Source organism: Phodopus roborovskii, unplaced genomic scaffold (assembly GCF_943737965.1).
Source record: "Phodopus roborovskii unplaced genomic scaffold, PHOROB, whole genome shotgun sequence".
Taxonomy (NCBI): domain Eukaryota; kingdom Metazoa; phylum Chordata; class Mammalia; order Rodentia; family Cricetidae; genus Phodopus; species Phodopus roborovskii.
This window is the reverse complement of record NW_026126585.1, coordinates 15,947,047-15,961,774: the sequence shown is the minus strand read 5'-3', so window position 1 is coordinate 15,961,774 and position 14,728 is coordinate 15,947,047. Positions and strand designations below refer to the sequence as shown.

Genomic DNA, 14,728 nt, shown 5'->3' with positions numbered 1-14,728 from the left:
GACCTGGGACCGGCGTATGTGTGTGTGTGTTGCTGCCTTGCCGACATCAGTGTTTTGTTTTTATTTAATTTCACTCGAAGTTTGTCCTGCCTAAAAGTAAGTGGGTTTAGGCTGTGTGTTTTTTGGGGTTTTTTGTTTTTTTGTTTGTTTGTTTTTTCCATTTTGTTTTTGTTTTTCAATCATGTTAGGGGCAGGAGGACAGCAGTCTGGCTCTGCAGGAGCTTTAGCCTGGATAGAGAAGCATCTTTATTATAGCAAATGGCTAGGCTACCTAGGGCTCTGGAGGGACCAGGCTTAGAAATTTCTCTTCTGGTGGGGGCAGCTGGGAATCTGCAAGCACAGAGGCCCTTGCTTGTCTGCGGGCCTGCATCTGTGTGTCTCTTTCATAGCAGAGACACAGCCAAGTTGAAGCCCTGGGGCTAAGGGGAGGTAGGGAAAGGGATTATGCGAGAAAAGAATAAGCCTTTGCCTCTAGGGATGGCCTAGTCAGACTCGGGTTATTAGGCACACAGGGTGGGGAAACCCCACAATGACTTATGTGCATTTCTGAATGTTGACTTGAATATTCATTACTGTCCCCTTGCCCAGCCACATGATACTGGTAGCCTGTATCCAGGGAGTCACTGTCCATCTGCAACCTTGACTCACCCTACCTCTTCTAGCCTGGTCCCTGCTGTGTGTCTTCCCTGCTGTGCCTCTACCAGTTCCCACGTGTTTTCAGCCCACAGAAATGGAGTGTGCAGCTCCTTGCTTAGGCGCACTCAGGCAGGAGATCTGAGTGAGCAGCCAGGCCATCTTGTTACATGGGAAGCCATGTGTCTGGATCCGGCAGAACAGTGCGGGTAGCTGGACTTGGACCTGCTCCTGCTTGGAGATCCCAGGCTCATGGGCAAGAGGCGACAATGCCTGAGGGTAGAACTCCATCCTAGAGATGCTCCCTGTCATTGCCTGTTTTGAGAGCTCTGCCTCTCTAGGCACTGCCGATAAAGAGAGCCAGAGAGAAAAGGAAAGGGCCAGACCCTCCCTTTGGGTTTGGCCTAATCTGTTTCAAGTATTAAGCATGCTGTATCTGGGGGGGGGGGTGGTGATACTTGGTTCTGAATGTTGTCATCGATACCCAGTTTTCTTCCTCTGTGCTGAATCTGAAGAGGCCCTGGCTGCTTGCCTGCCTTAAGAATCACATAAACACATAGCATCCACAAAGTCTCCCCAAACCTCTTCTCAGACAAGCTGGAGCATCCAAGCTCAATACCCTGTCTCTGAGCTGAGGTTGTTCACCTCCTTCTTGGCAGGCAAGAAACTGCTGTGTGCAAACCACACGAGGAAAAGAAAATATTTTCACTCTCTGAAGTCTGCGTGTGCCCCGTATGAATGTGTCAAAACAGTTCCCTGCAGGTGGACTCCAGAGGCAAGGCCACGCAAACCCCCAGATCTCTGCATTTCATCAAAGTAGAGCTTTTCCGAACATCTCTGGGCCCCAACCGCAGGTCATTTAGTCAACCACAGGGCATCACTTTAGTCTGCATATGGCATGCTGTGGTGGTTCAGGAAGGAAGGAGAAAGGACTTCTGGGAATGCTAACAGGATTTCTAACCCTCGCCAGAAAGATCCCATTGGGAACTTAATCATCCCTTATTAAAGCTTCTGAAGCCAGAAACCTAAGGGGCTACAAATATATGGCCCTTGATTCTCACAAGCCCATCCATGCTTCCCTGCTGAATGTAGTGGACGGCATAGGTATTAGAATCAGCTAAGACCTCAGGGAGGCCAGAGAGACGGCAGAATCAGACAGGGCGTATGGAGAAGGGTGACATGGAACTGTGTGTGAAGAAAAGTCATCCCTGCTTCAGTATTTGTTCATCCATTTCCAGAATGACTTTCAATGATGAGCCTGTTGTGTAAGGCCAAGCCAGATTCCTGCAGCTAGACATGGGAGCTGAATGGACTGTCTGGTTAGCAAGTGAATTTCCCATCTCTTAAAAATAGGTTGGAGGTTGCATGAACTTTTCTAGCACGACATAAAATTGACATCTGCCCCAAACTAGAATTGGCACAAAGCCCATGGAATGACTCATTCATGTGTTTGAATGAAATGAGTGTATTAGCAATCATTACAGAATGCCAGACAACTGTGGACAGATGCATTTCCCCCAAGTTGCCAACTGCCCCTAGTGCCAAGCCTAATATTTGATATGACTCTGAGTCTCCAGCTGAAATGTTGCAAATGTGGTCCAGGCAGTAGAGGTGACTACAGGCTTGGACAACATAAGGCACACACAAAACCAGACTGAGAAAGTTTTGTCTCTGTGTGCTCCATCCTGGTCTCAGAAAACGCTCAGAGCCCAACCAACCACTTGGCTCATTTTGTGTGGTGTATAGTGTGATGTATAGAATAGTTCCGTGGAAGCTTGCTGCAAGGCAGGGTCACTCTGGCTATGATCAGGAAGACTAGCCTTGCTTTGGGTGTGGCTTAGAAGGCTCGAATGTGAACACTTCTAATTCGGGGCAAGAGGCATTTGGATCTGTGCCTGCCAGGGCTATGATGGAAGAGGAGTGTCTCCTGTCACTTCCTGTTGGAGGTGGGGAATATAAATGCTGTCTCTGGAGGTTGAGAGTTAGCATTTCAATGCCGGTTTAGCAGATCGATGGAGCTGTGGCATTGCTGGTCAGGCGCGCTAACTCTTGGGAGCTTCACTGGAATGGCTTCCTCTCAGTGTAAGCTGAGATCGTTCTATTGTTTTCTGTTCTTGAGAAACAAACTTACTTTTAGGAACATGCAGTCAGTTGGCCCCCACTTGGTTCGGTGTCTGAAGTTTGCAAGAATTTTCTTTTTCTTTTCTCTGTTTTTTTTTTTTCCAACCGTCTGAAGCTACATTGTGACTTCTCCTGGTTACTGTCAGGAGTGGAACGCTGCCTTTGCCTTCTAAACTGCCCCTGTGACCACTTTCCCCAGGCATCATGACCTTCTTTCTGAAGAGAAAGGGCATGTCGTGGAGATGGCTGCCAGAGTGTCCGAACAGACACAAGGAGATGGGGGTGCAAACGGGTCGTTGCAGAGATGCAAACCAACCTCTCTGCAAAATGTGGGTGCCACTGTCCAAATACAAGTGACGTAATCCCCTCACCTACTGCCTAGGCATGGTACGTAGACAGGAGCATCCATGTGGCCACTGGCTGGTATGGGGGAAACCAAGAGCGGGGTGCCAGGTTATCTTTCTTACTTTAGAGTTAAGTGTCAATCTGTAAGTAGTCACTACTCACTCGTTATGTGATCGCATCATGCTTGAGGACTGGGAGGGGGGAGGTCACCTTGTTCTCGAAACTGGAAACCAGGATCCAGGAAACAGAACAATGAAATGTTAATTTGCGTGGAATAGGGATCGTGAGAGCATAGTCCAGAGAAGCCGTAAGCTGGAGTGACCAGAGAGGCTCTGGAGGGAGTAGAGAATCTGAAAGGCAGTCAGATGAGAGGATGGCAATCTAGAGTCTCAGGTAGGGTGGGAACGGGGCAGGAAGAAAGTCAGATGGGCCGTGTGGCAGGAAATAAGGGAGGCATTATCCCAATAACAAATGGGAGTGCTAATGCTAGCCTCACTGGGCCCATGGGCGCCAAGATGCATAGGTGCTGCTCGCCATGTAGCAGACTTGTTTGGGGGGTGGGGATTGATAATGGTCCTTAGATGTGGAGCGTGTGTGGAAATTCAGGTCAAGAAGTTAGGGAAGAGTGTTGAGCTCAGAGCTGTGGGGTTGGCTGTTGGTATAAGAGATGATTAAAAGCATCACCAAGCAGAAGTCAAGACTTGCCTGAGGTCAGAGTCAGGGTGGGGTGGGAGGTGTGGGAGAGGTCAGCTGGCTGGAAATGGCAACTGAGACGTGGCGCTTACAGCTTCCGGGGAATGAGGAGCAGACTTGCCAGGATTTGGAAGCCATGAGAGTTGATGAGTCCACCTGATCAGAACAGAGTACGGGCCGTCTCAGAAGGCCTGACAGGTTCCTCCAGGCTTGTGGTTTAAGACACAGAAAGAAGAGAGCAAAGAGGAAGAGACGGAACATGCTGGCAGTCCAGGGTCTTTATGGGAATGAAGGACTTTGGAGGGAGAAAAGAGGGAAGGAAAGACCTTTGGCACGTAAGGAGGGGACAGCTGCAGAGGCTGTGTCGGCTCAGGCTCTCCTGGTCCAGGGAAGGATCCGGGGAAGGGATGGATGGTCTACAGACCAGTGGAGGAAGAGGAACAGGAGTACTGGACCCTGAGCAGCAAAGTCCAGCAAAACGATGAGGTCAAGTTGCAACAGGATGCATCTTCCTCTAGTTCTGGGGCAAGAGCTAGACAGTGACGTCATTGCGAGAGACTCACTGATCTTTCTCGGTAGAAAGAGCAGCTGGTGCAAAGGTCCAGAGGGAGGATGCAAGTGGCTGAGGGGTTGGAGTATGGAGAGGGATGTAGGGCTACAGGGCCAGCTCTCTGGCAGAGCCTGACTGGATGAGGAATGTGGCGTGTCCTCTCATAGCAATTAGGAGTTTTGGAGTGTTGAAGCAAAGGAGTATTGTAACACCTTGTGGGGTCCGGGGATACAGTGTGGCGACATCAGACGGGAGCACAGATGGAAACAGGTTAGGGCTTTTCTCCCCAGCATACCCAGATCAAGGCGACAACAGCCGCATGTCTTGTGGACCAGGCTTCTTTGCAGCAAGGCAGCTAGGACTGGGCTGCCACCGAGGGCCTGCTCGTCACTCTTTAGTGTTTATAGAGAGAGCCTTCCTGGCGTGATGTATTTGACTTGGCTCTGGGAAGATTATGGAACAGTTTCTGCATTCTGTTACTGGCAAAGGGTAAAAGGTACCCAAGAGCTAGGACACAGGGTGTCACAGGTCCAGTGTGTCTCCTAGGAGGAGGCTTGGTGCTGTGACTCGCTCCATGGGCCGCCTAACTCTCCCAAGCCTGCTCTGGGCTTCCCTGGGTATGTTGCATTCTATGGACCCCTCCCTTCTTCAGTCTCAGTTCTCAGGAAAGGCTGTGTTTCAGGAAGCATCCCCCTTTGTCCTCTAGTCCACAGGAAGAATGGCGAGTGTGCACTTAGCACACTCTCCCACAGACCCAAATCCCCAGCCCCTGGACAGCATGGACACCATCCAAGCTCTCGTGGCCTTTAGACACACCTGCATTCCCTGTGACCTGTGAGATGGTCTCCGCAGAAAGGAAGGCAGGTTGTTGGCCTGTCACGGCCCACCAGGGGCATTCCCTGCGAGGTGACCCTGCGAGGGGATGCCGACCCGGAGTCACTGCCTGCCTGACCTGGGCACCTGGGCCTGAATTATGTGCCTGCTGTCAGAAGGCACCGTCCATCCGGGGAGACTTGAAAAGGCACAGGGCCACCTGAACCTCCATCTGGCCCGGGAGCCGCTGCCAAAGCCTGGTGGACAAAGAGGCTGTCCTCCAGCAGAGCTGGAAGTGTGGCCGTGCTCAGCCTCCTGACAGGTACCATGCAGGCCCATTCAGCAGAACCGTGCCGCCCCGCGCGGCACCGCTCATTCCCGCCAGGCTGTGGCCAGTGCGTGCGATGAACGCCGCCTTCTCTCTAGTAAGCGTCCCCATCCCACAGGGCCTGCGCAGCCTTCTGCTTCTCTGCTCCCTGCACCCCTTTTCTTGGCTTCTTCTCTGATCTTTTGCCCCCTGGTTCCTTAACCGTTATCTCTCATCCCTTGAGCACACCGGCTTGGGCCAGAGGTTCCGCTAGGTGGAAGCAATAGGCTCTAGGACAAATCTGCCTGATAGCTGTGCACCGGCTCACGGTTTCCTTCCCACCCTCCCTGCCAGCTTACACCAATAACCAGGCAGACATCGCCACCCAGGGCTGGTTCATCGGGCTCATGTGCGCCATTGCCCTTCTGGTGCTGATCCTGCTCATCGTCTGCTTCATCAAGAGGAGCCGAGGTGGCAAGTACCCAGGTGAGAGAGAGGCGGGGAGGGTGGCCGGGCCCTCCCGTGAATCACCAGGCCCCAGCCAGATCGGCCTATTTCTTACAATCTGCCAGCAAACAACTGAGTTGATTTTATTTGCCCGGGTGAATGGCTGTCGCCTAGGCTGCTCCAGAGAGGTCTGGAAGGAACCCTGGCTCCTGCTGGGAGGGCCTGCCTACCCTTGACTTACCACCTACTGGCTCAACAAAGCGGGGCAGTGCAGTGGCCATGCTAGAAAGGGAGAAGGGGGCTAGGCAGAAGCAGCATGACCCAGAGAGAATCCACGTGGTGGGCCACGCCCTCCTGAGGCCCACAGCCTTCGCAGCTCTGGGGACAGGGTGATGACACCCTAGCCCTTCCTTCAAGTCCCACAGAGACATGTCTCTTCTGTACCTCAAGGGCCTTCAGAGTCAAGGGCCTCTCCAGTCTTGTTTCAGAAAATAGTGATTTTTTTTTTCCCAAATGGGCAAGAAAGCCATGTGGCTGTGACAGGGTGGGTCAGGGGACAGGAGGCCTAAGGACAGATAACCTGAGAAGTGAAGGATGAACCTGCTTTGCTTTAAAGCTCCGGCACCAGACACATTCCCTAAGAAGCAAGTAAGAGGAGGAAAGATCGGCCCCCTTCGCTCCCTGCCTGGTACCCATTGACCTTTGTGTCCTGAAGCTAGCTATGCTCCTGCTAGGTGACGGAGGGTAGGGATTTAATTCCTCGTTGGTGAGCACGGAATTCTTTCACTTTGTCCCACTATAGTTAACACTGTTTTCCGTTGTGGTTTTTGCAAGAGAAAAAGCCAGAGCTGAATAGAGATCCAAAGATGGGGGGGGGGGGCTTACTGAGTGTGGGGCGGGGACTGGACCCCTGAGGGACCTACCAGACACACTTAGCCTACCTTTGCCCTCCACAAAGCGTCCCAGCCCAGAAAGTTCTCTCAAGCCAGCCAGTCTCCTTCCCTCATACAGTAACAAGTCAAGCCAACCGGGAACCAGGGCATGGACTCTAGTCTTCGGTCTTTCAACTACTGATTCTGTGGCCTGTTCTCCCCTCTCAAATGGGTTGATTATCCCGTTCAGGCATCAAAAAGCCCCTCACGTGAGCACCTGTGGTATGTCAGTCGGGCTCTGTGCTGAATACTAAGAATATTGGGGCAAGACTTCAACATTACAGCTAACTCAGAGGGACCAACCACAGCACAGCAGGACAGGCCTTGGTTATGTATGCCATCATCCCAGAGGCCACATAGGGAGAGGAAGCCAACAAGAGAGACTCAAGGGAGAGCACCTTCATCCCACAGGCATCGGAAGTAGCCTCCCTCTAAGTGCTCTGCCCTGAGCTTTGGAGAAACACAATCCCCCGCCCTAAAAGAGAGAGCTAACATCTGTCACCAGTGAGGAAATACATAAGACTATTATAATTCAGAGCAAACCCAGAAAGGACTCAACAAGGGAGTGTTTGCCTTTGGCAGAGAAAAGGATGCCATCTCTGGTATATTGGGACAACTTGATGGAGAAATGGCAGGGAGCTGAGAGGTTTGTCAGCTGGGGTGTAAAGACCCCTTTGGGTGTGACAGGAGAGTCATCAGCTTAGCAACTGGTTGAGCCTGGGGGCATTAATAGTACTTTGTGAAAAGAAAGCTTGTCATTGACTGTCACTGAGCCCAAGATGGTGTCTAGGGTGCGGTGTATGTGGGTGTGCAAAAGATACAAAAGAGGGTATTGGCTGCCCTTCTCTATCATCCTCTGCCTTATTCCTTTAAGACGGGGTGTCTCGCTGAGCCCGGAGCGAGGCTGGACCCAGCCATCCTGTGTTCACCCCCACAGCTCCCGGGTTACAGGCACACACTGCACCACCTGGCTTTTTACATGGGTGCTACGGACTTGAACTTGCATTCTCATGCTTGCGCAGCAAGCGCTCTTAGCCGCTGAGCCATCTCTCCAGCCCCCAAGGGGATGTCTTTGGGCTGTGTGTTCAGAAGCACTCTGGAGAATAGAGACATCCTTCTTAATCATCCTGACTGTCTGTCTATCTTGTTTTCTCTTACCGGCCAGTTCGAGAAAAGAAGGACGTCCCTCTGGGCCCGGAAGACCCCAAAGAAGATGACGGTTCATTTGACTACAGGTGCCTAGTGCCTAATCTCCTTCCTCCCCTGGTAGCTGGCCTTGCTGCCCAGAGGCAGCTACAGGGTCTCTGCGCCCACACCCCTCCAGCCCACGGGACTGCTTGCTGCTTTTACCTTTGCAGCAGCCCTTTGGCTGGGTATATGCACTCCAAGAGTCTGAGAAACCCTGGTACCCCCTACTGGACAGGACTTCCTGTTTGTCGTCCCCCCCCCCCCAGCTCAAAACGAGCCCAGGCATCCCACTCCTAAGCCCCAGGAGAAAGAATAAGCGGAGAGACCTCCTGTGGCAGAGCTGAAGGAGGTGGAGCTGGAGTGCCACTTGGCACCCTGTCCTGGGCCTGGAGTGCCACCTGGCACCCCTGTCCTGGGCCTGGAGTGCCACCTGGCACCCCTGTCCTGGGCCTGTGTGCTCCCTCTCAGAGCTGAACAGACCTTTCCGGCAAGATTTTGCCAAGTTGTCACTGGCCCATCTGGATGGCCAGTATATTCTGAGTCAGGTATGGGTCAGGGTAGGACATGGAATCTCATCCAAGACCATTTAGGGTGGGAGAAAATATCAGAAAACAGTCCTTCCCCACCCCAACCGTGCTAAGTGGGCACAGGTCACCCCGTCGTCCTCTGACCTCTCCTGCTTTCTTACGCCTCTTCTACCTGCTCTTCGGGAGCCTGGCAAACAGCACCAGGTCAATGGGCAGGGATCTGCTGCCTACCCAGAAGCGGCTTATGGCCGCAGCTGTCCATCCAGCCTGACATCCCTGTGACTGTCTCCTCCTCCCTCCCTGGCTGTCCTGGGATCACCTGGCAGGGTCTATCCTCCTGTGGGCTGGGAGCTGCCTCTAGCCCTCAGTTAAGAGGCCGTGGGTTTTGTTTTGTTTTTTTGTTTTTTTTTTTTTTTCTCATGCCCTCGGTGCTGTCCAAGGGAGTGGGGGGTGAACACAGGACAAGCTGTTCCCACCTTCACCCTTCATCCCTCCAGCCAGCATTGGCTGTGCGGGCTCTACTCCTAGAACCTGCATCAAATGAGTTCAGGAATCCTACTGGGTGGAGAAAGGCTAAAATTAAGAAGTCAGAAGAACTAACCTAAGGGAATGTGTCTGGGAACAAGGAATGGGCTCTCCTGCTCTGTCCTTGGCCTTCTCATGAGGTCTGCCTCTTCCCCAAGTCTGTCCTCTTGGACCTTACAGGTCTGGGGGGGGCGGTGTCTGCAGACAGGTAAGCAGTTGGCTAACCACTCTTCTATGCAAGTCTCCTTAGGAAAGCCCCATTCTTCTAGACCCAGCCCCCCTTTCCTTTCAAGAGCCCCCCACGTGCTGAAGTCTGACTCTGAGGGACAATCTCTGCCCAAGGGTGCATTTAGCTGAAGTCCCTGGACCCTGTACAGGAGTCCCCTAGACCACCTAGCGCACCATCCGTGCCCTGCAGTGGCATGTGTGGGGAGAACCCTCACAGTAAGAGTCTGACTGTAGTGAGTTCCTGCCCGGACTCAGCTTAGCCTTGAAGACCCACTTGCCTCTCTCTGCTGCCGCCCTTCCTGTGGCCCTGCCATCAGAGCACACAGATTTCACCCAGCACATGGCAGCTGTGGGCCTGTGGCTTTGTGACCTGGCTGTAGCCTGGCCATTAAGAGGCGTTGGAGCGCCCATGGCCTGTGACTACAGGACATGTCTCTGCTCTTGATAAGAAGGGGGCCGCTGCCTCTCCACATCTCCGCATTGCTCCTGTGGGCAAAGCAATGCTAATGCTTCGGGGTTAGCAAGTAAAGGGGATGCATGCTTCCCCCCCCCCCACGTGCAGGGTGGCCTAGGGGGACTCCTGTACAGGATCCAGGGACTTCAGCTAAATGGGCCCCTGCGCAGAGACGGCCCAGCAGTCAGACTTCAGCATGTGGGATTCTTGGTGGAAAAGGGCCTTGGTCTAGAATAGGGCATTCATCCAGAGGCTTGAATGGAAGAGTGCCTAGTTAGCCAACTGCCTGGCAGGCTGGCCCCATCTGTCCATGCTTCCTTCCAGCTCCGTCTAAGGCCCCGTTCTGGTAGCCGTCTACTCCAGACTGCTGTTGGAACACGCTGACTGTTAAAATGGCAGTTTAGCCAGGGAAGGGCTGATGACTAGGAGCACAGAGGGAGCGGTGTATCTTCTCAGACTATCTGGGACCACTGTGGTTCCTTCTGCCGGCCTCTAGACCTCCACTGCTGGCCCACATCTGCTCCCAGCCTGGGAGCCTGTGTCACCTGTGAAAAGTAACCAGCAGCACCTGCCAAGCAAGTTTTCAGGCAGGAGTTAAGGACGCCACACCAGCTTAGAGGAGCAGCAGTTCTCAACCTGTGGGTCACAACCGTTGGCAAACACACAGTACCAATGGTCTTAGGGACTGGGACATCACTCCGTAGCAAAATCACCGTTATGGAGTGGCAACCAAAACAAATGTATGGTTGGGGGTTCCTAAGACCATTGGAAATACGTGTTTTCTGATGGTCATGACCCTAGTTGAGAACCACTGTCCTGGAGATTATAGCTGATATATGGGCTGGACATCTGTTCTTGTAGCCTAATGCTCCTATATCTCCAAGGCCTGGAACTCTTGTCAACCAGGAGGGCCTTAAGGACAGGGCCTAGAAGGGGCTAACAGCCTTGCTAGTGTCTTCTCGAACCATCAGCCCTCACATGCGTCTCTGAATGTCCCTCCCTCCCTTCCACTCCCCAACTCTCTTACTTGCTAGGTCCAAACCGTTGGCATCGCTCTAGTCCCTGATCTTCCCCAGTATGCCATCTGCCTTGGGGAAGATGCTAGTCCTCTTTGTGCCTCAGTTTCCCTTTTTGTGGAGTCTGCTGGGCAGGGGAGGGTGAACCCTGGATGATCTCCAAGTCTCACCCTCCTGCCCTGTGTGTTCAGTAGGAAGTCAGCTACCCTACCGCTCTACACACACACACAGACACACACACACACACACAGGCCCGTGTTAAGCTGTGCTGGCCAGTTCGGGTCTGACTCTGTCTCTCTTTGGCCAGTGATGAGGACAACAAGCCCCTGCAAGGCAGCCAGACATCTCTGGATGGCACCATCAAACAGCAGGAGAGTGATGACAGCCTGGTGGACTATGGCGAAGGTGGCGAGGGCCAGTTCAATGAAGACGGCTCCTTTATCGGCCAGTACACAGTCAAAAAGGACAAGGAGGAAACAGAGGGCAATGAGAGCTCGGAGGCTACGTCACCTGTCAATGCCATCTATTCCCTGGCCTGACGGAGCACCCCAGACCCAGCACTGCTCTGCAAGTAGGAGGGGAAGAGGGAGACAAAGCGGCTGCAGACCTACCACCAAGCTACAACCACCTTCAGGGACAAGGGTAAAACAGGGGGTCTGCCAAGCTGTGAGGACCAGCGGTGACCCAGCGATCCACAACCCCCTCCCAGCGATGACCCATCTCCCGTGGGTGTCACTAGATGGGAAAGCTAGAGCTTTGCTCATTGCAGGAAGCCCTAGTTTCTTGTCCCATGGCCTGGCCACCCTGAGCATTCCACCACAATGGCCGCCCTTGATCTCGGCGCACACACATCCATTTCCTTCGATTACAATCTTCATGGTCTTCTTTTATTTTTGCTTTGTGCATCTTCCCTTTCCAACCCATTGTCTCCGTTCTTTTTACTTTTGGAGAAAAAAAATTAATAATGTCCCTGGAAAGAAAGAATAAGTGGGCTCTCCCCCCCGGAAAGGAAAAGATGGGCAAAAAGGATTGATCCATGACCCGACGTGCAGAAAAGCTGTAGTATTCAAGCTGCCGCCAGGCCAGTGTGTTTCCGAAGGATGCCTTTCGCCATATGCCTCCCCCACCCCCACTTCCCACCCATCTGCCTCGGCCTCGTCCATGCTGAGCTGGGCTTGGCTCCTTTCTGGAAAATGACAGTGTTTTTTGTTTTTTTTGGCAGGGAGAGGGTGGGCGGGACTCCTTGCCACGCTCCGGTTAGGATGGGAGTGGGGTTTACCTCTTGCTCCTCGGTCTAACTCTGCCCCTGCTGCCGGAGGGTCTGAGAGTGAGCTGCAGACGGTAAGGATGAAGAACGGGTACTGATGAGAAGTCCTGGTGACTGAGCCCCATGCAGAAACAAGTGATTCTTGGATAACGGAGAAAAGAAAAGAAAAGAGAAAGAAAAGGTCTGGGTTTGGGCCTCTTTTGTCTCTGGCCGTGGGACCCAGAGTGAAGGGGAGAGGACCACGCTGCCCAGCCCGTCAGGATCTACGCTGCTACCCTCCGAGAGCTGGGCCCCTGTGATACAGGAGCATGGCTGGGGTGCCTGGGGGTAACAACGCTGCTCCCCGTCCCGTCCTCTCCTTGCTCGGTTGTGTCTGACGTTGACTTGTGTTTGACATGGTATATGAATGGGGATCTGCTGCCCCCAGACTGAGCCTACCCGTCCTTTCATTAGGGTACACATACCTGTCAGGGGACCACAGGTGCACCATTCTCACAGTGCCGCCATGCCATGCCCCTGCCTGGAAGGACGCAAAGCTCTTCGTATGCCTTATGCAGCTCTCATCTAACCCTGCAGTTCCCAGGTCCCTAGCCCTACTCTGCAAGCCTTGATGCCTCCAGTGATGTATGTCTCGGGACCAGGGCAGCCTATGCAAGTGTCCCCTCGGGACCAGAAGCAGCCACTCCACAATTGCCCCTTAACCCCCACTGCCCTAACAGAGACACATGCAGGCCTGCAGTTCCCGCCTTCATCCCCCACCTAATCCACTTTTGAAACCAAAGGTACCTTGCCTCAGCGACAGAGATGAGAGCTCTTGAGCCACAGTGTCACCCTGTAGCTGTGTCTGCAGCCTGAGGCAGTTGTGGGAGGGCGAGGTTGACCACTGCGAATGGATCACCTGCCATTGACCAGCCATTGGCATGGCCTCCAACTTGAGCTGCTAGCCAAGGGCCTAGGCAGGACCGGGGCTGTGCTCTTCAGAGACTTTCCAAAAGCATCATTTGCCATACGTTTAAACCGCAGAGGTATTAGCAAATGCTTGCATCACTTGATAAGCATCCGGTTGAAGGTCAAGCCCATAGGCACACACTCTCCGCAGGTAAGAAACTACATCCCAGAGATGAGCCAATAATAACGTGTGAACCTGAGAATGTGTCACGGTCCTTTAGCCCGACCCATGGCCAGCGCTGCTGCCTGGAGGCCCAAGGGACGGCTCTCAGGGTAAAAGGGGACAGGGTAAACAGCAGAAGGCTGGGGAAGGGGAGTGTCCTCAGGGTCCCCGTCCCTGGCTCTAGTCTAGCCCTTCCTGAATGCAGCTAGGTATGACTGCAGTGTAGGTCACCATTCCTGGAGGGAAGGTTGAGAAAATGTGCCTGTTAGCTCAGGAGAAGGGTCACCCTTTCCAGAAAACACTTTGGATCTGAGCAGAGTGGACCATTAGCTAGTGAACTTGTTGAGCCAACATCAGGCTTTTAGAGGAAGGGACTCTTAGATGTCACCGGGTCTACCTCCCTGCCACAGACAGCCTGGAGAGGGCTGCTTTGACCTTAAAGGTCTGGGGGCTCGGGGGGAGGGCAGTGAATCCGTAGGCTGTCTTTGTGCCTCATTCTAGAGTCCTGTCACGCTCAGTACCATCCTCCTCTGTATATAAAGAGAAGGTCCAGCTGTTGTTTTGCGGGTACAGATAGCTACTCCAGCCACCACTGATCACAGCTCTCCCTGCAGGGACACATCTGGGCTGAAGAGCCAGCTTTTCCCAAATAGTGGTGGTAGGTGCCGCCCGCCCCCCCCCCCAAACAGGTGCATCTGTGTGAGGTTGCAAAGTGGAGGAGGCCGCTCCTTCCCGGGAGGGGAGAAGCCATTTTCCACACAGCCTGCCTGCCAGAGTGTACCCCAACTCAGCAGGAGAGCGGTAATATCCCTCCCTGCACCTGGATCTCAAGCCCTGCTAGTATTTCCCCTGTCTGGTGGAGACAGGGGAAGGGTATGGGTCATCTTGCAGTAATTCTGGGTGTTTATCAAACGCTCTGGGCCAAGGCTTGAGCCCTGCATACCATGTTAACGAGTGAGGTCAGATGTGGCCCCTGCCGGTACAGGGCTGATATACTGGAAATGAGTAAATGAGTTACAGGGACATGGTGCTCTTGTTTGCTTAGACTTCTGATTGCTGTAAATTAGATGTACAGGTCAGGATCAGCTGCCCCCCACCCTGCCTAGGAGATGCTAAACAGGACACATGTGTCTCTGCTTGTGGACACTAGAGGGAAAGCCAGGCCAGCCCCTGCCCTTGCCTATTTCCTCTACCCCCACAGGTTAGGCTAGGAGGGACGACCCCCACCCAACTATGTCTGGGATGATCATTGGGCCTAGAGTTAGCCACTGACTCAGCTCACCTCACAAAGGCAATAAAAGAGATGTCTCTGGTTTCCCTGAACAGAGTCAGCATTGAGAAGGGAATAGAAACATCCGTGGGTATTTGTAGAGTTTCTGGACAACCTCCACACCCACCACACACCTGTGCATACACACACCTGTGCACACACACACTCACACACACGCACACACACAGCAGATCTATACCCTATTGCAGAACACTTCCAGTAGGGACCAGTCTGCATCATGACGTCATCTTGCAGGATATGAGCCCATATCTGGTTCACAGGAGATGAGCTACTAAGGCCT

At 53.2% G+C, this 14,728-nt stretch overlaps 1 protein-coding gene across 1 annotated transcript in view; it reads left to right on the top strand.

Moving 5' to 3' along the window:
- Positions 1–11,347, top strand: part of Nfasc (neurofascin) — a 66,076-nt gene extending 54,729 nt beyond the window's left edge. Inside the window, exons 27-29 of the mRNA XM_051204180.1 lie at positions 5,817–5,948; positions 8,007–8,076; positions 11,087–11,347. Of these exons, the coding sequence (XP_051060137.1) occupies positions 5,817–5,948; positions 8,007–8,076; positions 11,087–11,318 (434 nt within the window). The 3' untranslated portion in view covers positions 11,319–11,347. The remainder of the gene's footprint in view (positions 1–5,816; positions 5,949–8,006; positions 8,077–11,086) is intronic.
- Positions 11,348–14,728: the final 3,381 nt, after the last annotated feature.